This window comes from Cyclopterus lumpus, chromosome 3 (genome assembly GCF_009769545.1).
Source record: "Cyclopterus lumpus isolate fCycLum1 chromosome 3, fCycLum1.pri, whole genome shotgun sequence".
NCBI classification, from domain to species: domain Eukaryota; kingdom Metazoa; phylum Chordata; class Actinopteri; order Perciformes; family Cyclopteridae; genus Cyclopterus; species Cyclopterus lumpus.
Window position 1 is genome coordinate 8,867,186 of NC_046968.1, and position 24,094 is coordinate 8,891,279.

At 43.2% G+C, this 24,094-nt stretch overlaps 1 protein-coding gene across 1 annotated transcript in view; it reads right to left on the reverse strand.

The window, feature by feature from the left end:
* Nucleotides 1-5,999: 5,999 nt before the first annotated feature.
* The window catches only part of nhsb (Nance-Horan syndrome b (congenital cataracts and dental anomalies)), a 43,177-nt gene continuing 25,082 nt past the window's right edge, over nucleotides 6,000-24,094 (reverse strand). The window contains 11 exon segments of the mRNA XM_034527854.1: nucleotides 6,000-6,627; nucleotides 6,822-6,963; nucleotides 7,231-10,398; nucleotides 11,066-11,218; nucleotides 11,756-11,887; nucleotides 12,113-12,305; nucleotides 12,828-12,872; nucleotides 12,966-13,010; nucleotides 13,201-13,248; nucleotides 13,556-13,692; nucleotides 13,825-13,977. Coding sequence (XP_034383745.1) covers nucleotides 6,000-6,627; nucleotides 6,822-6,963; nucleotides 7,231-10,398; nucleotides 11,066-11,218; nucleotides 11,756-11,887; nucleotides 12,113-12,305; nucleotides 12,828-12,872; nucleotides 12,966-13,010; nucleotides 13,201-13,248; nucleotides 13,556-13,692; nucleotides 13,825-13,977 — 4,844 coding nt within the window.

Genomic DNA, 24,094 nt, shown 5'->3' on the forward strand with positions numbered 1-24,094 from the left:
TGTGTGTGTGTTTCTATCTGGATGGTATGGGGGTGGGGGGGTCAAAGGGTCATGGATGTCTTACTTAAGGAAAGTGACAGTCCAATAGGAATCATTGTTCAAAAGATCAGCCAGTTCAAATAGCTCACCAGCAGCACTCAGAATAAACAGGCTAATTATGACTCATCTCTCAGATTCTTTAGGACCGATCTTTGTTGTTATCTGATTGTGAGAAGCCGGCTACAATCTCAGCGCTGCACTACCCCACCACATGCTTCCAGTTATTCATCTAATAAACAACGTTAAATAAGTTGTATGTGTAGCTTTAAGGAAACCTGCTCGCTGCCAGTGGACGAATGTAAATGTATGGTTTTTTCAATGGTCATGAAAAGTGAACAAATGCCCATGAATGAAATAGCATTCTCTAAAAATAAAAGATTTTTCTCATAATTATGGCTGATATCTAGTACTCTAGTAAGTAAAATTATACCATTTTATATAAATATTCAGTTACAGCTGCAAGACACACAGTCAAAATTTGATTAATAATAAAATACAAAGCATCAAAAATATAGCCTTCATAAAGTATTTAATAATTGGGTTATTACTGTATTATTTGTGCAGCTGGTAAAGGTGTTGCTAGTTTTACAAACTTCTTATACTGCTGAATAGTTTGTAACTTTAGTAACTTTCCAGATTCAGATTAACAATACAACATATAACTAAAAAAGTAAATTATCTTATTATGAAGGCTATTATTAGGCAAGGCAAGGCAAGTTTATTTATAGAGCACAATTGGTACACAAGGCAATTCAAAGTGCTTTACAGCTACATACAATTACAAAGACAAATAAAATCATTCCATAAAAACATAAAAATAATCATTAATTAATTATATTAAAAGCGAAGAGTGCAGATAAAAATACTTTCAGTTGTCAAATAGAACCGTTTTCAGCCTGGATTTAAACATTGTCAGAGTTGAGGCCTGTCTCACATATTCTGGAAGACTGTTCCAGATTTTAGCATAAAAGTGAAACGCAGCCTCCCCGTGTTGAGTCCTGACTCTGGACCAGCAGGAGACCACTCCCTGAGCTTCCCAGAGCCCGAGATGGTTCATATGGCTCTAACATGTCACACATGTACGTTGGTGCTAGACCATGAAGAGATTTGTACACAAGCAGAGCTGTTTTAAAGTTTATTAAATAATTTGCAAATAATATCAAATAATTTGCCCTTAAGTAATAGTATTCTGAAATGTGGTGTAGTAGTTGTATAAAGTAGCATAAAATGAAGGTATCGTTACTCAAGTAAAGTACAAGTACCTGTATTTAGGTAAGTAAACGTACTCCGTTTCTTTGCACCAATGCCGGTATCCTATAAGTTTGATGACAGTAGCTCACATTGTGGAAATAGGAAGTTGAGTTAAGGAGTAGTACCTTTTGAGCTAGCTAACGTACAACGTTTCAGCGTGTCCCCGGTATTCAACCGGAGACCGGCGGCTTCAACGACGTCCGTCCTCATCACCAGGTTGTAGACTTCTGTCAGAGTAAGTCTAACTTACACACAATAAACCCGTGTTTTGAAATTACTTATTTCTTTGAAAAATAAGGATTTTTTTTCTTCTTGGGCCACTGAGTAGCTTCATTTTCAACTGGGGAAATCGTGATAGCTCAGTTAACGTCCAACAGGCCTATACTTCAAACTTCAAAGAACGAAGGAAGACCGCGGGATGCAGTTGAAAGCCCTGGGAAAATCTAGTAAATGGACATTTATTTGTTTGTCAAAGTACCGGGCGAGTCAGGTTCTTGAGGGCAAGGTCAGAGTCTTGGAACAATGCAAGTTAACCGGAAGACTCGCATGCTCTCCCATTGCCATGACAATTAATTGCCGTTTGAACGATTTAATTTCTAAAGTTTTGTTTTTCGCACAGTTGAGACTGATAAATAAATCTAAAGCATAGCGCTAGTAATTAAATATTCGAGATGTGTGGTTATTGAAAGTACAACACCTTTGTGAATATATGTTTTTTTATTGCAAAAATTCCGATTTTGGGGGAGGGTTTTTTAAGTTTTTAAGTCAAATCTCAAGTAAATTAAATCTCAGGGCAGTTACATTTTTCACAGTTTTGTTAAATGATGGATCCTTTATTTGTAGAGTCAAGACGCTTCAGCTCAAAGAGAAATACTGTAGTTGAGACTTAAACTAGATAAGAGGACAACAGTGACACCTAGTGGTGAGATTCTCTCAGTACACGTTGGTCTGATTCTGATGGGGAGGAAATGAAGTGTCACACAAAAGGCCTTCCGTTTCAACGCAATCACATTTATTGGCTTTTTTCTATGCACAGTTACTCAGCAGCCTGATGAGCTGTTAAAATGAATTAGATATAGAATAATGGAATTTTCACAATGTTGTAACCCACCCCAAAAAATAAATAAATAAATACAAGACTGAAGGTGTTGCACAGCTCCAAAATATACAAAGGCTTGGAAATAATCATGTAAACTTTGAAGAAAAAAAAAAAAAACCTTTTTCTTTTTATTATTTTATTGATTTATTTTACAAAAGAAAACATTTGAAACATTTTTTTTCTTTAAAAACGTATTTACAGGTTTATACAAAAATACAAAAGTGATTCAAATCTGTTAAGTCCTAGCTAGTTTTAAACATGGAGCCTCTTTTAAATAGATAGTTACACTATGCCATTTTTTTCAGTTCTCTGTCACATATTTTAAATTCTGTTTAGTGTTATTCCATACTGTACACTTTTGAGAAAAAATACCCAGTGGTTGTTGTCACACTTCTATTTTGGGCAAAACTGCGTGCAGACATTTGAAAACAAGTTGGGACCAAGAATCTATACAAATTATGGATTCTTGTTTTGTTCCCAAGCTATTGAGGACTGAGGTTTGAGACGGCTAAATGAATGTTAACGGGAGTCTGCATGGCAACCTCTTAGTTTGCCTTTCTAATCAAATTGTCAGTAAATCATCTCTCAACTGCTTTTACAAATATAGGAAACAGTCTTAAAATACCTCTATAGCATCAGTGCTGGGTACAGTACGGAAAAATCACACTAAACAAATTGACAAAATACTTATGAGTACTTTTGTTTTTAAAATCTTGAATAGCATTTCACAGCCACAAAGCATTTGTCATATAATACCGTATCAACCTTACTGATTTGTTTATTCTAATTAAATAGCTATGATGTTTTGTGGCAATCAAAATATGAGTCAAAAGTAAAGACAATGACTTTCTGATCAGATCAAACTAGTTTTTGGGTCTATGAATGGATAGTTTTTTTCTTCCATTTCCGTCATTGTTGTTAGTACATTTCGTATCTAAAGCGGTTTGTCCGGATGCACCTTATAACTGAATCAGCAGTTTCTCCTGGATATTTCTCTCACTCCCAACTTCGACAGCTCCAGCAAGACTAGGACCCAGCACCAAGTGTTCGGATTCTCCATCCCAACAGATTCTGTATCATTATTTTCTTTACAGTCTCTTATACGTATGATTGTCCAGTGAGTAGATATACAGTACAAGATAAACCCCTGTTTGTGATCACGACTATACAGAACAGAATTAGCCAGACAGTTTGTACATCTATAGAACACACTATTGAACTTGAACATTTGAACAGAAAATACAAAATCTTTTCTCGTGGTATGGAGACATCCCTCAGATAAAAATAATGATATGGTGGTGTCCATTTCTTTTCTTCTTCTTCTTCTTTTTTTTTTCTTCACTTATTGCATGCGATAGAAAACACAACAAATAAAACAATGAACAGGAACAAGTGCGCTTCAGCAGTACGGGTATGATGAATGTAAAATTCTGATAATCATTTCACAGCTTTTTACCCTCTCCATCTTACACAGTGTCAGTTCTGCAATTCAGATTCGCTGAGTATCAAACAGTTGTGGTTTTGCGATCTATCTATCTATCTATCTATCTATCTATCTATCTATCTATCTATCTATCTATCTATCTATCTATCTATCTATCCGTAGCATTTACAATAAAACAGTAATATGCTTGCTGAGGTATTCACAGAATACAGTGAATGGTTTCTACTGAAGTACGGCCTCTGAATGTAAGAAGTATATGTGTTGTGTTTGCTGTGATAGAAAGGTGAGAGTTCAAACTTTCCACTGATGACAGTTTGCTTCCGTAACACACTGGATGTTCAAAATGTGATACATTTATTGGAAGGATGAGGAAGATGTTATACTCTAACCCAGGTGTTGGGTAGAAAAGGCAGCAGCAATGCAATGGATGCATTGCTGGCTTTGAAATGTTGGTGGGATGTAGTCCTTTCCTCCTCTTGTCTCCTCTCTTTCAGAATGTGTGATATGGAGCTTGGAGGGTAAGACGAAATGGTGTACACCAGCCCCTGGGTTGAGCTTTTTCACCTGTCTAATGCTACTGGGTCAGTGCAAATGAAGGAGAGGCAACAAGGAGAGGAGAACAATGTTGAGATTCATGTGTGATGTTGCCAGTGAGACCTGTTCTTCTATGCTACACTCAGGTTGATTCCCTATAAAATTTCGGCTTGTTGTTTTATATAGATATGACTTTTTAATATTCAGTACAAATATACATATGCAATTTCATTTATAAGATATATTTTCTGTTCAAGGAATATTCTTGAAGAGTCATGAAGTGCAAAAGCGAGGTTGGTTCTTGGAAAGCTTTCCAAATTAACCTCTAGTCAAACCGATTGAGGACCATCTAAAGCATTTTCACCGTCTGCACCCAATGGTTTCTTTGAAACTGCATTGAAATGCACCTTTTCCCCTTCAAGTCAGCACAGCAAGACTGGCCAGCAGCTGGAAAAGCTGCTCCTTCCAGTCAGTCTAAACATACTAGATTTCAAGGTTGGGTTTAAATAAGTATGTGATTGAATCATGGTGGGACATGGCGCATGTCCACGTAGGGACTTATAAATGCCCTGCTCACAACCACCTCTAGTAGAGAAAGGCCACTGTGCGATTGTCCAAAATGAGCCTCTATCTTTCTGACCAACGGGCCCCATCTAGGCGCAAGCCCTTGCTCCTTCTTGTTAGACACTCAAATCCAAGACAAATCAATCTAGATCACTGGCAATGTAATACAAATGTCACTAAAACCTTTCAGGGTGAAAGATTCGTTATTCTTATAAGACAAAGGAAACACAGAAATGTCGACAGAAACCAGGATCCAGGGGATGTTTCCATATAGGGTCATGCAACATGGTGACACTTTATCATCATGTTCTGAGGCGCAGTTTTACAAAAATACATGCATCATGTTATCTTTTTGGATATAATTAATGTGGAGAAATATATGATTGGCTCTGTGTGATATACTCTACGCCAGGTCTGCAGATGGAAATATAATAGATAAGTTGGTGCTGTGTTGTTAGTAACTTCCACAAGGAAACAACCCTTGCTTATTGGCAGGAATATTGAGGATGGAGTCTGGGAAGTCTGACCAATGCTTTGGGCACCACAAGAATATTAAATTTCACAAGAATTTTTCATTTTAAAAAGAAAGCAGTTCCTCAGTGACACACTAGCACCCACGCCAGTCAAAACACAATAATTAGAAATATCAGTGGATGTTGCATGTGCTCGTTCATGCACACGCACGTTGTCCATACTCCACAAAATGTATAATTATAATTTACCAAATATTTGGGACTGATTTTTTTCTTCTCACACATCTTTTTTTAAACAGTTCAATCAAAATAGGTCTCAAGTCTGTCTCTTTTAACTTTGTGGGAGATATTCATTTGATAATATAGTATTAAGGTGAATCCTCAACATGTTCATAATCATCCCTTTATGATTCAGTAACACTCTGTCCGACACCCTTAAATATAATAGTAGATCCAAAACTAGGTGCATTTTAGCAACAGTCACAGTTTGTGTGTCGGAAGAATTACACTATTGGCCATGATGACACACCTATCCAAGACAAGAAAAGTAGATGGGGGCCTTTCAAATGTAGGACACAACTAAGATCAGGTGGTTTTAGGATGATCTATCATCATGGGGGCTCCCATCTGAGTTCTCTGTCTCCCCTTCGGAAATGGCTTGCATGGGGGCTGTGTAGAGGCGGCTGCGTGTACTATATCGACTGCTGTTGGCTACAGGGGGGATCCGAGAACGTCCCTGTCGAGATGCAGCTGACATAGGCAAGGTTTTGGAGGTGAAACTCTCAGAGTTGGCTCTGGGGAAAAGGCCTGGTATCTGGATTGGGTCCAGGCCAGAAATGTGGGGCTCTTGGAGTATAAAGGGTAGCTCGTCAGCCTGTCTAATGGCCCCTTCCTGAAGGGGGTCCCCAGGGGTTTTAGGGTTAATTGGGCTCTTCAGAATCTCTGTGGCCGACATGCGGTAGCTGGAATCAGACCTGCTACCTTTCTTCAGCAACAGGAGTTTAAACTCCTCGTTAGACGTGCTGGATTTCTTGGCGCTGCGGTAGATTGGCACAGGGGCTCGTTGTGACGCGGCAGCAGTGGCTATGGTGGCTGGGATGTTGAGAGGAGGGGCTGGTGGGATAATGACGGTGGAGACAGGAGTCACGGGTACTGCAGAGCAGAGACGAGACTTTGCGTTTATGTCTCCTGAATCTTTACGGCCCAGGACCTTTCTCTTTGATCTGAATGAGGAAATAACAGGTCAGGTCAGTCCTAAGATATATACAGTGGATGAATAGATACAAGGATAATATAAACATATAAAAAAGTAACTTGAAGTAGCTGAATTGCCTCTAAAATCTGACAAATTGATGCATTACACAGATACTGTGGACAGAATCGAATACATTGAGTGCCAATGCAAAATGTACAGCACCTGTGTATCATGGCAAACAGGTCCTCTGTTGTACGGGTCTTGTTGGGTGATGTGATAATGATCTCATCATCCACTTTGGTGTCATCCATCAGAGGGGAGAGTGAATTATCACTGGGCGTGGAATCTGTAGTCCAAGACATCCCTATCACATGTTATCCGGTTGTTTGATCATTTAGTATACAATACGGTTGGGTTTTATGTTAACATTTTCCAACCAGCCACGGTCAGCCCAACAGCCGGTGATTGCTGATACTTTCTTCCATTTGCCCAACCATAGTATACAATTGGTGAGAGTCTAATCAGAGGATAGCAGCCCACCTCCCTCAAGCCATGCCCATAAGTAACAGTCTGTAAAACCAGTGTAATCATTAGAAAAGAGTACTACTTCTGCCAGAAGAATTTAGCTTACCTTTACTGAAGTAGTCCTCAGTATCAGGAGTGGTGGAGTCATCTTTGTTCTCTTGTGGCTGCTGCTGATGGGCACTTCTGGTAGCACGTGATGTCACTTCCTCCTCTTCTTCCTGCTCTTCATGTCCTCCTCTCCTTGCATCGCTGATTAGGTAAGGATGCGATGCCTCCATTGTGGTACCAGGCACTTTGACTGGACTAGCCCAGGGCCCTGAGTCTGAGTGGGATATCCCAGCAAATTCATATGCTGGGGGCGGAGGGTGGTTCGATCGTATGCCTCCTCTGGAACATGCAGCCCTCTGTGGCTCTTTTACCTGCTCTTCCTCTTCTTCCTCATCATCTTCATCTTCATCATCATCCTGGGAGAACGAGCGCTCCCCCAAAACCCTAAACTCAGGGTGTGCATGAGTTGAGTGTGTGAGCCCTCTGAATTCTGTGTGAGAGTGGATATGTGTGTGTAGATCCACAGGCGAAGGGTGTGGGGCACGTGGCACGGGCCGATGCAGGGGTGAGCTGTCCTCGATGAGTTCTGATGATGGGTCCATCCGGCTTCTGAAGGCCGTCATAGCCCAGAAGGTTCCAGGTCCATAGCGGTCCTGTCTGAGTAGCAGGCTTTCATAGGATGGAGGCCCATCAGGGTGGCGGCCAGGGGGAGGTGGTTGCAAGTGTTCAGGGGAGGAAACGTGATCATGTGATGGGGGTCTGGGGGGTGGTCTGCGAGGAGGGAGAGGCCTTGTGTTGATAGGGGGTGGAGCCAATGTAGAACCACTAGGAGGACATTTGGGTCTTGTTGCAGTCTCTGTTCCTCTTGCTGTGTCCTGGTCTGCTGTGGTAGTACTATTTGTATGTCTGCTAATAGGATGGAGCTGCACTGAACGAAGAGCAGACGGCGTTATTACCAATAGATTGGGGCTGGGAATTGTCAGAGCAGAATTTGACCTTGGCGGTGGGTTGGTAATTGATGACTCAGGGACCAACAATTTTGTTCCACTGGCTAAAACATTTCCCACTCTGTGTTTACTGTGGTGGAGCGTGTGCATGTGGTGCGTTCGGTGGGATAGCGTGTGTCTGACATAACCACCATGAAGAACATTGAGATCAAGTTGAGAAGGTGGAGGTGGAAAGTCTGGGTCTCTCTTATAGCCAGAGGAAATGCAAGCTCCATCTCTGGGGAAGTGCTGCAGGGAAGAGAGAGAAGATTTCCTCTCGGGCACTTTGGGCTTTCTCTTGCCAGTTGAGGGAGACAGTGGTCCTGGGAAGAACGCTGTCGAGGATGAGGGCAAGGTTGACGTTGGAGTCTCTGATTGGCTGGAGTAGCCACTTGATGGGGAGGCCAGGCCAGCCAGTTTTTCAGGTGACCCAAGTTTGAAGTCTCCAGGTGGGAGAGGCGGACTAGTTGCCCTGGTCTCTGAAGCATGAGCAAGTGCCTGGGTTTGGGTTTCTGTGGAGGAGGACGAGCTGTCTGGTGACTTGATACACTCCATGACAGTAGTGCCTGTGGCTGTGCTTGAGTTGGACATGGATTTGTACTCACCATTGTTGGACTTTAGCTCAGTGTTGTGAAGCCACAGATCTGCATAGTCAGATTGCACAGCACCTTCATCCTTAAATGAGTGTGTATCTGCAGAGCTGAAGGACATGGGCTCTACTATGTCCACGGTTTCGCCCAGTCCCCTTCCCCAAGTTCCCAAAGGCTCTGCCACTAGACAAGATGTCTGTAATGGTTCTGGAGCACCTCCGAGCTCTAGCTCAAGTTCCAGCTTCATTTCTGTGGAAGACAAAGTAAGGTCTTGTTCACTAACCATCTTTGGTTGATCCTGATCTGCCTGTGTGTCCGTTCCAACATCAATACCACTACAGGTGTCCTTTAGCGAGGAAGTGCGTTTAGGTGGTGGAGGTTTGACTTTTGGTTTCCTCAGTGGACGGCAGGTCCTCCCCAGAGTCATAGTACCAGCTCTGAAGACGGCTAAGGGCTGGGGATAAACTCCATTGGATCGTGGTGGTGCCATAGTGTTGGATTGGCCACAGGCAGGTCCTGGGTCTGCATAGTTATACATGTATCCTCTGTAACTCTGATTACACTCCCCAAAATGCACAGAAGAGGAGTAGAAACCCTCTGTATCAGACGGGTAATGTGAGACAGACTCTTTTTCAGTGTTGCTGGTCTTGTCACTAAAACAGGTTTGGTCTTGTAGGCCTTGTTTGGAGCTGTACTCTTGCGCTAACCCATGGCTCCGGCTCAGATTTTGGGGTTGGTCTGGGTCTTGGTCCGGATCAGTCTGGTCTTGGTCTGCAGGGTATGTCCACTCGCCCTCACTGGCTGTACTGACCCCTGCATCATCCAGTTGGTCTGTGGCTGAGGATGTGAACGAGCTTGACCTGTGGCCCTGGCCCTGGGGTCTGAGGTCTGAGGGATCCAAGGAGAATCCCTCATCAATGGCATTGGGCACAGTGTTGAGTGATAGCTCTGAGTCGCAGTGGGATGAGCCTGTTAGTGGTGGAGAAGAAGGCGGGGGGATGGTTTCAGATGTTTGCGAGGGACAGGTGGAGCTGGAACCACTCCAGTTCCCGCTTGATGACTGGTGGTCCTCCTTGTGGTCCACATGGCTGCCTAGGACTCCTGTTGTTGACACTGAGTGAATAGGGCTGCTGAAAGTATCGGAACTCGATGAGATCTCACAGCTGCCCATATCAGCCTTGCGGGGAAAGCGAGAACGGCCCCTCTCCATCCAGCTGTGCTCTGGGCTCCCTCCACTGCCTCTGTCTCTCTCTCCAGACCGCTGCAACCTCTTTAGACTTCCAAGTTGCAGTGGCTCAGGAGCTGCCTGGTCATCTGTGCTCTCTTCTTCATCCTTCATCATCATCATCTTCATTCTCGGACTTGGGCCAGGTGGAATAAAGTCCTCTGCTTCATATGGTGACAAGTCCTCGTCTTCGTCATCATCATCGTAATTGTCATCGTCGTCCTCATCACTGTCCATCAGACGTCCACCCTCTCGAGGAAGGCTTCGAGAGCGCAAGCGCCCACAGTGGGCTGCAGCACTGGTGTATGTGGAATCTGACTGGTCACCCAGGGAAGAAATGTTGCCTGTTGAATGGGAGAGAGAGGCAGGGATTCCCTGATGGCCACGTTGGGCCCTGATGCGCCTTCTGGAAGGAGCAGCTGTACCTATCGAGGGGAAGACAAAAGAGCGAGAGAGGGGGACATATTTCTCAATGCCTCGGATGTGGACCATAAACACAGTTACTATACATACGTAAAATGTATTCTAGTTTGATGGATTTAGTTTGAAGACGAAAGCAGTGTGTGAAATACACTCTTGGGTCTTGGTGGGTCCAACTTTAGGAAATCTTTAGAAAAAACGTTTGTTGTAATTATTACTAAAATGTCTTTTAAAACCTAACTATGTCCAGCCATGTTCCTTATTTAAATTGTAATGCATGTATTTCCAATATGAATACAGATAAATATTGTTGTTACATTTTATATCGTGTGAGTGGCCTTATTGTTAACAATATTATCCTTGGTGCAAAGCATGTATATAGTATATATATAAAGTTCCTAATGTTACAGGCAATCCCCTCCGCCAGGTTTCCCCTCAACCAGTGTCTCACGCTGTCACTGGCTGTAGCTTTCTAACAGACTCTGCGACAGGTCCAGATATTTAGCATGCTAGATATCTGTAATGTGCCTGCGATGCAGCAGCAAGCCTTTTTGGCCCGTGTCTCGGAACAGTGTCCTTAAGCACGATTTACGAGCGCCGAGCCAACGCACATTTACATCCAATCAAAAACGGTCGTTGAGTCAGGGCTAAAGTCCATTCTAAGAAACTTACATGCTATAAGGAAATCATCTGTTTGGCAGCCAGAGTCACGAGTGTGATGGAGACGACCACTGATTAAGAGGTCTTCCTGACAGAGAGAGAGTTGGTGCGGGTTGGCATGGACAATCACTGTGCGCTCTCTTGCTACGGGTGATTCATCTGAGTCTGAAAGCAAAGAGACAAAGCATGTGGAGTTTCAGTCCTAAAGGGTAGTGGTGACATTTTACACCGCTATATTGCTGAGAATCAGGACCTCCCTTCTTTATGATCAGATTGTAAATGAATCCACAGTTAAGCCTTTTTTTGTAAAACCATATTGTTTGGATGCAAAAAGAATCGTGAAAGCATCTGAAATGTATGCGACAATTAACCATTGCGTTATGAAACTGCATGCATGTGCAACCACGGGTAAACAGGTCGAAGCTGAACCAGGAAGTAGCTCACAAGTAGCTAGTCAAGTTTGGTAACAGTTTTAATGCACTGCCTAGTATTTTTGTTTGCATGTGATTGTTGCTGCTCATTAAGCTTGCCCTCATGAAACTCATGGCTGTATTAGCAAGGTTACCTCATTCCCAGATTTCAGCAATTAAATTAAAAGTATTAATAATATTAATAAAACCAATAGTAATTTGCCAAACCTAAAAGATTAGGATCCATACAGTATAATAACCCTAAATTTTCCAGGTGTGCTCTATAACATACCCATGTCCTGTTGTACTCTTTTGGGTATTCCTGTGATAGTCTTCCTCCTCCTCAGCTTCCTTCTCCTCTGAAGAACCGACTGGGAATGGACTAGAGAGCAACGAGCACTTGCTTCCCTGTCAAACCCAACTCCTGCAATAACAACACAGAAGCCATAAGAAAAGCTAAAGTTTAATATATTCAATTAGATTCCTGGTTTTCATGCAGGCAGTCTGGGTTTGATTCCTGATTTGGGAACAGTTGCTGTTTGGTCACTTGTTAGCACTGTTGTCTCACAGTAACACATTGCCTGATTGATCCTCACTAGGGCCAACCTTGCTCTTTCTTACTTTTTCCTGTTTTTCTTCGTTGTCTTACCTGTGACGTTGATGGGGATAATGCAGGAGGAGATGGAGTGAGAATCGCCAGTTGACTTCTGATTTGATGGTGGGAGTTTTTCCTTGGACCAGTTGGTCTGTTTGTCCTGGGTCGAGGGGGTAATGGGGGCTGAGGCCTTGGCTCGGTGGCCTCCCAAGACCTCGCCGCATTCGCCTTCCCCTGTCGAGACAGTCTGGAGGGAGCAGACGGACGGCAGCCACATTATATACATGTAAGGTGCTCCTACAGTCTACAGTCAGTTACTTAGTTGGACAGACTAAGGGGAATTATTTACAATGGGGATGTGTCGCATGAAGCACTGTTTACAATTTCTCAAACATCAGAAAATATGTTTTTGATTTGATTTGATTAGAGGGTAAACAGAAAGTTATAATAGCACAAATGCTTGATACCTTTCTATTCCATGGAATGAAGATGCAACCTTCAATAGGGTGAAGTGAGTAAAAGCACTCAAACTATCAGCACACAATAAAGAAAAGACAAAAGAAAAGAAAAACAAACAACAGGCAACATGACATGAGTAATCAAATAAAGAGATTAAAGGAAAGTTAAAAGGTGAAGGATGAATGAGACAGACAACGTACAGTCTATATATTTTTCAGTCTTCAGTATTGTTTCACATTGTCTTTCAATAACTACAAACTACTACAAGTCTAGTACAGTTGATAGGTCCCCATTCAAGCTTCCTTCTTACCTTTCTTTGGATCGTCTTTACATCTGCCTCTCTCCCTGGCCTCTCCTGTGGGAAAACACACACATACAGACAATTATTGCTGAGTGTGTGAGAAGTAAAGTCCTGCATTAATGAAATTACAGATGTGAATGTTCTTACTTTTCTCTGTATGGTCTGGATCTCTGTTTCTCTCACGGCCCTCTCCTTCAAGAGATGAAGGGAAAGTTAACGCGATAAAAGAATACCGAAACAACCCTCATAATAAAAGATAAATCAAATGTAGTGCTGTAGAGTAATGTTACAGGGAACCCCAGACACATAACATAGCATACAACACAAATCCTACATGTTAGACATTAACAGACACAAACACACAGACACATTTCTGTTTTACCTTTCTGGGCTGATAGTCTAACTCTCGCTCCCTCTCTGCTCTCTCTTGCTGCAAGGCAACAATAGAATGAGATGTTGTGTCAGTTCGTTATATATATATATTTCACAAGAATTACAATAAGCACAACAATATGAATGAGACCAATGTGTTTCTTTGACTTAAAGTCTTCCTTTACCATACCTCCCTGGGTAAAACATTGTCCAGTTGTTCAGTGATTATTGCAACTGTGCTGAGACTCGTCATGCACACATAGTCGTGAATTTATTGACTCATTTGCTTATTGTTTGATAAGACCAACAATACCCCCCCCCCCCGTTCCCAGCTTGGTTAATCGTGAGTCATGCGCCATCCTTACCGCTCGTGCCAGGCGACTCCTCTGTTGCCGGCGGATGCTGTGTGGCGAGGGGAAGGTGGGCATAGGGGGAGCCACTGAGATAGAGATGGTCACCCTGTTTCTCTCCCGACTCGTGGAGCGGTGGTGCTGTTGTTCGTCTGTGAACCCCAAACACACACACACACACACACACACACACACACACACACACACACATGATAAACGTGCAATCCGTTTTATTTGCACACAACCAAATGCAGCTGCGCGGACATAATCCTCCTCTCTCTCACCTCGGTGCAGGGCTCTGAGACTGAGCTGAGCGCTTCTGTGCAGCTCCTCCAGACATGGTGGTCGGGTACAAGGATGAAACACGTTGTGTTGCTGGTGCCACGGAGCCTGATAGTGAAGCGACAGCTTGCTCTCTATATCCAGGTTTGACACCGCTAAGAAGAGAGATGAGAGAGACAGACAGAGGGTGTTCAAAGGGTGTCTCTATGATGACTGAGATAAATATACATCCTATACCATGTATGCTGTTTGTGCATACTAAGTCTCAAGAGCTCAACAAGTACAATTGTCAACACAAATTTGGCCTGCAGCCCCACAAACCAGCCAGTGCTTGGTGCTGTTTTGGAACCCGATCTGTGGCCAGCTGGTGGCTACCTCCGGGTCTTTTCGTCTTACAACTTTAACTCTTTCACAGTGCGGTTTTCACTTCATAAAAGTTCATTCTAACATTTTTGGTCAGTAGTAGTTTCCAGGTAAGCTGAATGTCAATTAGTTTGAAGTATTTTGATTAAACACATTTATTTATGGAATGTGCAGAATATGATAACCGTATAAAGAAAACATAAGGACCTTTACATAACAGAGGAATAGGGCATATTCTCAAACAAAACTGCAATTAATTAATTAATTAATTAACCTCAAACCAACCATTAATACATTTTTGGGATTCTGGGGCTCCTGGGTGTCCTGTAGTTCCCCACATTGCCCATGTTGGTAATCAGGCCTGGTTTAGGTCTCAATCTTAACCCAATTCTTAAAATGAAACTCTAGTTGTTCTCGAAAAAAAATACAACAGATATTATTGTTGTTTTTAGATTCTTAGGTTCTTAAAAAAGGACGTTGTCGTGTCTTTCACCATCATGTCTGTTCAATCATCATTGGAAATAAAACGTCAATAAGCTGAGATCCAGGCCGGGCTTTACAATGTACCACCTGCAGGCAGAGGCCTCCCACTGAAGTCAACACAACATACTAAACAGAGGAAAATAACAACAATGATGTGATAAGTTGATACGCAAAAAAGTCTTCAAAGGTTTGATGTAAGGCAATCTCCTCTTTCGACATTGCACATTTAAACATGAGACTCGGCCGAGGCTCGCCAGCAGGTGGCAGCTAAACGCGCCTCACCACTGCAGCGCTGCATACACCAGCACACCACCAGCCCTCTGTGTTTATTGCCACCACACTTTATATTTATCAGAAAACACAGCAAAGCCTGCTATCATGAATGAGGCACACCGGAGAATCTCTCACTTTCATTTGCAAAGATGAAAACGGTTGATTCACAGACGAGGAGAGCGAGAGAGAAGGACTGTGATTATCCATCTCTCTCATCTGCTCTCAGAGCCCCTTTAGCTTTTATTATGGAATCTATTCCCCCTCTTTTAACTCTGAATTCAAAATGCGACTGTGCCCTTGAAAGCCACGCCGTACCAGTAGCCAGGCAACCTTTCATTGCTCATCAAGGCTCGTATATTTGCCTGCAATTAAATCGGCGAGCTCACATCAGCAGCATCTGGCCGATTTAAACTACGAGGTTAGAGAAGCACAGGAGACCAGCTTATTCACACTAGATAAACAATTAGGCAGCGTTCTGCACCCAAAGACGGTCACATACAGACAAAGTTATCCTCCTGTTATGCACGTCACACTTTGCGCCTCCAACGATAATGAAGACGATGTTTATTAAAATACAACTAAAAGACGCCGAAGACTCCGCAGCTTCACAAACACACTTTTCAGATGGATTGGTGTGCAGTCGAGGCAGATCAGTAACAGCAATGTAGAGGCCAATTGAAATAGATTTGAGATGAAGCTTTTGTCACGTGGGGCATTTTCTTCTTCTTCATTTGCTTACTGTAAAGGTGAAATTCTGTTACGCTTAATGCGATTCTGGGAGAGCCTTGTGTTTGTTGCATAGAGCTCATTAAACTGACAGATCTGCAAAATGTGCACAAAAACGTGCCTCGATGCCTATTACTGGTTGTGAGTGGTAGTTACCACCGATAGAGTTAAACAAAGAGGGCCATATACGTAGAATATGCTAACCAAAGGTGTTTCTCTGCAGGAGGTGCTGACCTAGTTGTTGTGACACAGTTAAATTGGTGGATTTGTTACTGTGGCTTTTCTGCCTGCCGGCCCACTTGTTCCCCTCATCTTTCTTCTCACCGTCCCTTCCTTCTCTTCCTTTCTTACACTCTTTTTTTCCTCCTTTTGCTCTCCTGCTGCTGCCATGAAGGCGTCTCCTCATCATTATACTCAAGTTGTAACGCTAAAACTGCATTACTCCGCTAAATGTTCCCTCCTGCTTTATTGTACTGTATGCCATCAAAAAAAAAGAAGAAAAAAAAGAAGTTCACGAGGAAGATTGTTTGACTTAATAATCTATTTTACCCATGTTTAAGAAAACCTCTGCTTTGAATCATTATACGTGTCTCATATGGATTTTACACCAAAACAAGGCCAGTTGGTTAAAAAGGCCGTATTCTATTTCCTGTCACATAAAAAAATAAATAATAATATATGAAAATGGTCTCATGTTTCCACATCCCACTTGTTTAAGTTGCATACTGCGACACAGTTGACTCCAAGATAGCTGTGATGTTACAAAAGGCTTCAGCCCTTCATGTGAAAACGGTCTTCTAGTGGCAAACTCTGCACATACATCATCCGGCACGGTGAAGCTCAAACATCCAAGTGTAGTGGCATTGAGCGGAGAAGAAAACATCAGCAAAGTGACGCCACATCAGGCTTTGCAGTCCAGTGCCACAGCAGCAACTTCCCTAAACCAACGTGTAAATACAATCTGAGTTTCCCTCCTGACCACTCGGTCCAGCACCTCGACAACCTTCCCAACTCGCGTATCCCTCAAGAGACTCGGCAAAACATGAACAACAAAGAGCTGGAGAAGAGAATCCACCAGGAACATGAACCATAAAGGATCAGTGGCATGGGACGACATCTAAATGTTTGTATTTGACGTATGTTAGAGCTTCACCTCTCTTCCCTACCTGCATTGTCCCGCTTCGCTCTTGCTGTCCTGCACCTCGTCCTCCTCATCTGCAATCCATTGTAACGGAGCTTACGGTGGGAGTTACCCATCGCTATCGCCCCGGACCAGACATGACGCGTATACACTCCTCTAACGCACATTCCGTCTGCCTCGCTCTCTTTCTGTCTTTCTCCCATCATCCCGCTCACTGTATCCCTCCATCTCTGCTACCCCTCATCCTGAAATCTGCAGGTGCAGTGTCAGCAGCTTGCAGTGTCATCATCAGGAGTTTGCATGCCAACAGCACCAGGAGACAGAGGAGGAGAGGAGGTACAGTAGAAGAAAAAGAAGAAAAAAAGGCATGTAATAAGGAAATGCCGTGCAAATCAGAGTCATGCAGCAATTCACAGGAGCCGAGCGTTCAAACAAGCAGAAATGCAGATTTCACATGGCGACACTGGGAATAATAAACTGCTGTCTTCTGAGCGGAAGTGCTCGGGGATGCCTCCGAATAGGGCTTCTTTAGAAAAGCATGTGTAGCCTGTCGCTCTTGATTTGTTAATGGAGGGACAGATTGACAGTGGACTCAACAATAGACGGATGAAACTCCCTGCCTGCAGTGATTGGACAACATCGAGCCGATCTTATTTGCAACAAAGGGGCTAAATGTACGCGGTGTGTCCGAGGGGATCCATGTCCACTGACAACTGTCCATGTCAACATAAAGGTTTCAAGTGTGCGATGTACAGTCGGTGAGTTATTGGCTATAATGTAAGAGTGTTTTTTATGGAACCACTTCGGCCTCATCTGGCTAATGGGTCTAATTTTTATTACCTGAGTAGTGAATGAGTTATTATCTGGGAGCCGATGTGGGCTTTTATGCTTTCCGAGAGCCAAACACTTTTAGGGAAGGAGAGGAGACAGAAGAAGGAGACAGGGAACTCTAGTCAAATAAAGCACTGGCGTGAGGTTCAGTTGCTCAGCTCCGGCTCTTTTAGTATGCACAGAGGACACACTGTAGCGTAAAACAGCACACTATAAAAATAAAAAAACACCACCACCAGGCACAGTCATCCATGACATTTGCAATGAGCTCACAAACTCTCCACATGTCACTGCTTTTATATTGCTCTTTCTCTTTCTGGCACAGCTATATGATTTTGTGTCCCTGTCTCTCTCTCTCTCTCTCTTGTCCAGATGTGAGTGAATGTAAGTCATTAGTGGAGAATGTATTAGGGTGTATCTGGGTCAGGCAGCACACTCCCTATGGCAGTAGCTGCAGAATCTTGTCATAGTAGACAGCTGTTATATAAGAAACACTAGCTGGCCAGTTCTGCGGAGGAAAACTGTGCACTGTTGGTCGGACTGCATCGGCTCAGCAGCTCCTCATCTCATCAACTGTAGTATTACATTGATGTCAGCATTTTGTTTCAGCCGCTGTGGTCAAATTGTGTTTAACAGCCCTTTAATTCTTTAGGAATACGTTTAACGTGAACTCCCCCTGGCTGAGCACACATAGTGGAATACGACAAAACGTAATCAAAGCTTAACATCTTTGATTTAACACGAGGTGACACACTGCCCGAGATGTACAGTATGCTCTGTGTCACTGTTGTTCACTCTTCAAGTTATATTTCTAAGATGATCAACTGATAAAATGGCACAAAATTACTGATAGCAGTCCAAAATCCAAATCCTGTGAGGAAAACAGTGAAATATCCTCTGTTAATTTTTACAACAACCTGGTAAAAAGAAAAGATAAGATTGTTGTAGATGAAGTTTCTGCCTGTTTTTTTCTAAACGTGTCCATAATTTACTTATTACTTCATCTCCTGACGTTTTACACTGTGAAATGAAATATCAAATCTATGAGTGAGATGTAGAATCTCAAGACATTATTTATGGATGTACCTTCCATCAAATGAAAATAGTCAAGCCTCATTTCATACAAAATGTTCTATAATTCTGCTCGTCATAGTAGATATCTTTAAAAACGTATTCAATGCACTTGACTTAACAGTGATTAATGATCTAAAATAACATTGTAATGAAAGTGTATTTTTTAATGTTTTTTTCCTGACAGATGCTAGTTGGCTGATATTCAAACAATGTCACCAAAAACACAGTCCTGTCTTACATCAGAAGTCATTTGGCAGTATAATAAACTAAACAGGCAATGCAGCGTTCAGGAGCACACGGACGCTGCAGACTACAGTTGACAGTACCTTTGGATCTCTCAGGGACGCAGCCCAGGCCGAGACAAGCCAAAGCCATGGTCAGCAGCTGTCCACGCTCCTGCTCTTTCTTTTCCTTCGTCGGGTCTGTCTGTGTCGCTCCTCCCTTTGTCCTGCAGACTCCTTGTCATCTGTCTCTGAATAGCGCCACCTCATTTACCCCTGCAGACCTCTCGGAAACATTCCTGCGCCAGTCCAACATCTGCAGACGAGCAACATCTGCAGACACTCCCCTCCCCTCCCCTCCCATCCTCACCCACCCACCTGCTGTCCCCTGCTCTCTCCTCCTCTCGGCGGACCATAAACACGTCACTGTGAAGTGAACACTTCTTCGTCTATGTGTCACGCGTGAAGCGCTTCACTTTGGCCTCATCGCACTCACAAGGAGCGACGCGCCCACAACTAACCACAAACACTGCAAACACGTCCCCGTCCCGTCTCTTGTTTGTCTCCATGAGTCCCCCCACACCCCCCCTGTCGGTGTCAGATGGTAGGATCCGGCCTGGGCATGGCCTGTCCCTGACCGTAATCTCTTTATGATGGGTTCGGCCACAAAGTATTAATGTATTAATCCACCACATGCTGGGAATATGTATCACGTGTTCAATCTTCCTATTGCTGCCATCAGAGAGCGGTGATCTAAGAGAGGAAGCAAATTATTCTCAATATCTTTCTCCGTCCTCATCAAGGGAAACTTACTCTTTGTCAACATGCACGCACACACACACACACACACACACACACTCACTCACACACACACACACACACACACACACACACACACACACACACACACACACACACACACACACACACACACACACACAGAGAGCAGAGAGTGTACGAGCACCCTGCCCGGTAATCTGCTGTAATCTGGAGCTCTGGCAGTTCACTGACTGGCAGAGCAGGCAGTCTGCTCGAGGAGCTTTTAGCCTCCCGCCGGAAACGACAAAGACCAAAAATATCTGCACACACACACACACACACACACACACGCACACACATGCGAACCCTCCACGTGGTCTGCACGCGCTTCACCGCAGTGGTCAGCATCAGCACAAACGGTGGAGAAGCGCGGTGGTGAATATGAAGTGTACGGCCGTTCCTTGTGGCTTTGCCTCCTTGTGGCTTTGCCTCCTTGTGGCTTTGCCTCAGCTCTTTGCAGCAGCTCCTCCCGACAGGACTCTAATCGCTCGTCGTCCCCGGGGTTGTTTGTCAGTCGCGGTATTGAGTGATGTATGAAACATCAGGGCCGGATCACAGACCTTTCAGCCGCATATGAGCTGCATCGTAGTCTCGTGGATAGTGGCTCGTCCTGCCTGGGGAGCTTTAGGCCAAAGTACTTCATCAGTATCATCTTAAGTCACTTAAAACACACTTGTACAGACTTGTTTTTCCAGTTTTGTATAGGATACGATTCCCTTCCCTCTGCTTCTCTCTATATTTGTGTCTGTGTCCTCCTTTCACACATGATGAATAAATCATTCAACCTCTATTCCCTTTCCCCATCCCTCTTCCCCCAGCTGCACACCTGCACCATTGTTCAGCCAACCTCCTCATTCTCTTCGCTGCACAACATTTGTGTCGACTGCGTGCACATTTTCTATAAGGGTTTGAGGCCTTTCGGTAACGGCTGGCAGGGGTGAGTCCCAGTGTCTGACAATACATCCACAAGTGTTTTATTTACAGCACCCACCACGTCACAGTTTGCCCGACGAGCCCAGAGGAAATATCAACAACGTAACAGCAGGTTAAACGTTCAAGGGATTATTTCCTGGCTCTGCACACTGCGTTCACCCAATATTAGCAGACTCCGCTGATAGTGTTCCTGTGCTGCCCCTTAGTGGCCCAGCATGAACACTACACCGATGCTGTGTTGCTGATGCTGGCTGGATTTGGGAGTGCTGACATACGTTTAGCACTTAACTTCTATATATTATTCTATAAAAACAAGGTGAGATGAAGCAATGGATATTCCCCTCATTGTGTCTTTCATGTCATGTACCAGCACGTTTTTTAAATGTGTTTCATTTGTTTAACTTTGGAGTGAGACACCGTGACATTGCTGTCAGTGCTATTTCGATGACTTTGCCATTGTTGAACGAAGCTAATTATCTCTTGGCTCCTGCTCCATACTTAAAGAAAGACTTAAGGAAGGCTTACAATTGGAGTTATTTGTGTTTATGCAAAACACAGAATATGTGTTGAGCCAAAAATATGTTGAGTAATTCCATTTTAATGTCAGCCTCGTATCACGCTTGCAGAAAGTCAAAATGCCACGTGGTTAACGTTGTGAAGCTAAAAGATCAGTGTGTTAAAGTAATAACATGACAGCGATACGTAACAACTGTAACTAGAGTAAATAAATAACCGTTATTAATGGACCTTCTTTTGTAATGTCACGTAACGGCTATTACGATGTTACAAAACAAGCCTTCAGTCAACATGGACTTTTGATTGCATACATGAGAAAACAGCTGCCTCCTGGTTGAAAGTCCTGTTTGTTATACTCATTATTATTATGATACTGTGTAATGTGCCCGGCACATAACTCCTGCAATCCCCCCAATTTCTACACTTAGTTTTTTTTGTACAAAAGTGTGAACACAAAAAGATACAAGTGCCATTATCATTGAGTTGTAAACAGAATATCACATTTAAATAGTGAGCTTTAAAGGTCTTGGTAGGCAGATGTTCAACTTCAACTGGGCCGAGCCATCTGGCTGCTGGCTGTAGCTCTATATTTACCGGACAGATCTGAGATAGGTAGACATCTTCTCTCTGCTATATGGTGTATAAGCCCAACATGTTTAAATGAATCCTTACACACACATTAGAGAGTGCTAACTACAAAGGAAATAAATAATCAGTATGATCGGTTGCCATAGCACGTATATGTGCTGTTTAGTCTTTATCCTCAGTCAATACTTGTTTTATTTTTTGTTGGCTCACTCGCACATTTAGCAAGGTTTAACTGAATATACGCATAAACAATTTGACAAAAGGCAAAAATATTCTAGCTGTTGGAAGAGAGGAGTTTAAAGCCTACATATGTTTCACTCAATGTGAGGCACAAACACATCAGAACAGCAGCAGGAGATCAACGTTTTATCATCTCATGTTGTTGTCGGGCCTTCTCTCCTTGCTCAAACCTTTGCGAGGCTTCTGGATTTACCCAATCCTCATCAATATTGCAAAGTTGTTCCTAAAGAGGCAGTAACGAGGGAAGGAAATATGGAGGGAATGAGAGAGCAGAGCATACTACAGGAAACATGTTTGTATTCTGTTCTGATTGGTCCATTGTCATTCCTGTGTTTAGTGTGGACCCCCCCCCCCCCCCCCCCCCCCCCCCCCCCCCCCCCCCCCCCCCCCCCCCCCCCCCCCCCCCCCCCCCCCCACACACACACACACACAAACACACACACACACACACACAGACTTACTCTAAATGGCATACTAACGTACTGAATACTACATACTCTATCTGTATGAAAGTTAATTATGAATTAGTTAATTATAATAACACAGTTTATTAGATTATTTTAGTATTTTAGTTCTTTAATATTTGCTTTTTGTTTTATCTTTCCGAGCTATCCGTTGAATGAAACGTTTATCACAAATGTAAAAACAACATTGCCTCTTCTCCCTAATTTCATATTTTCCAGTATTATTTAGGTCATGAGTTCAATACTTTTTCTACATTATATATCTGAGCTCTCGCGTTTGTCCTCTTGATATCACTCGCCATCATTCCTAATTATTTAATCCAACGGTTAAATAATTAAAACGAAAATTCACATCAAAAACACATCAATTCCCTCAGTATGACAAACACAGGCCCAGTGGTTTATTATTATTTATTAGTAGAGTCAATCCAACACCCTGTTTCTCACTAGTGTATATTAATCTGCAGCTGAAAATAGTCCATACTATATATGCACCATTTATTCCATTTGTTCACAACTACAGCGCGCAGCTAATTTAGCGACATACTGAGTGTTTAAATAAAGAAATTTGCCGTGTGGTAAAGATTTAAGTCTTCAGGAATGAATGGGCTCGGGCCTCAGCTTGTTAAAAAACAGACTAATACAAGGCTGTTGCTCGACAGTGTCAGCCTGATAATAGCCGACCTATAGGCATCGAAATGACCTCAGCATTAAGCAGTTTTTAACACGTTGGTTTACAGCACTACAGGAGGCGTCTTGTTTTCATCTCATCACATTACATCTGATATCATATCTATAGACCAGCGGCGGGGGGGCGGGAATAAACTCCTTTCATGCCAACGATGATAATGGCAGTGTGTGTGTGTGTGTGTGTTTTGTGATTTCACATTGTTCTCTGTGTGTGCATCTGTGTGTGTGTGTGTGTTGTGATTTCACATTGTTCATTGTGTGTGTGTGCTTGTCAAACAGACTTCTGCCAGCATTAGTGTGTGTGTGTGTGTGTGTGTGTGTATGTTTGTGAATGCTTCAGCCATGTTGGTGGAATGGCACGAGACAAGCCATCGCCCCATGTTATTTTTAACTGCGTGTCTCCATGGTAACCGGCACATATGCAGGGATGGGGAGATCTCCTGCAGTGCGTGTGTTGAGGAAGACTCTTACCACTGGTCATAGTGTGAGTGTGTGTGTGTGTGTGTGTGTGTGTGTGTGTGTGTGCGTGTGTGAGAGAGAGTATCTAGGTACAAGCAAATCTGTGTGTGCTTGTTAGTCTATTGATTATTTATCCAGTCTATCACAAGTTTTTACCTTAGTATGTGGCGGTTTCTAAACTGTGTGTCTGAATGTGTAATGTAATGTAATGTGTGTGTGCGTGTGTGTGTGTATAGATACATGTCACCAGAGCCTGAGAGAGAGAGACAGAGAAGGGAATGGAGGGGAAAGGGCTTCTGAGGCAACAGAGGAAACACCAACACACTGTCCTAAGACAGGAGGAGGTCTGCTGCTACCTCAACCTGAAATAACCCAAATGTCACCTGCCTCGTCTCCTAGAAGCAAGGTGCTGCGGGACCTAGCCATCCTTTTCTAAACTATACTTTCCATA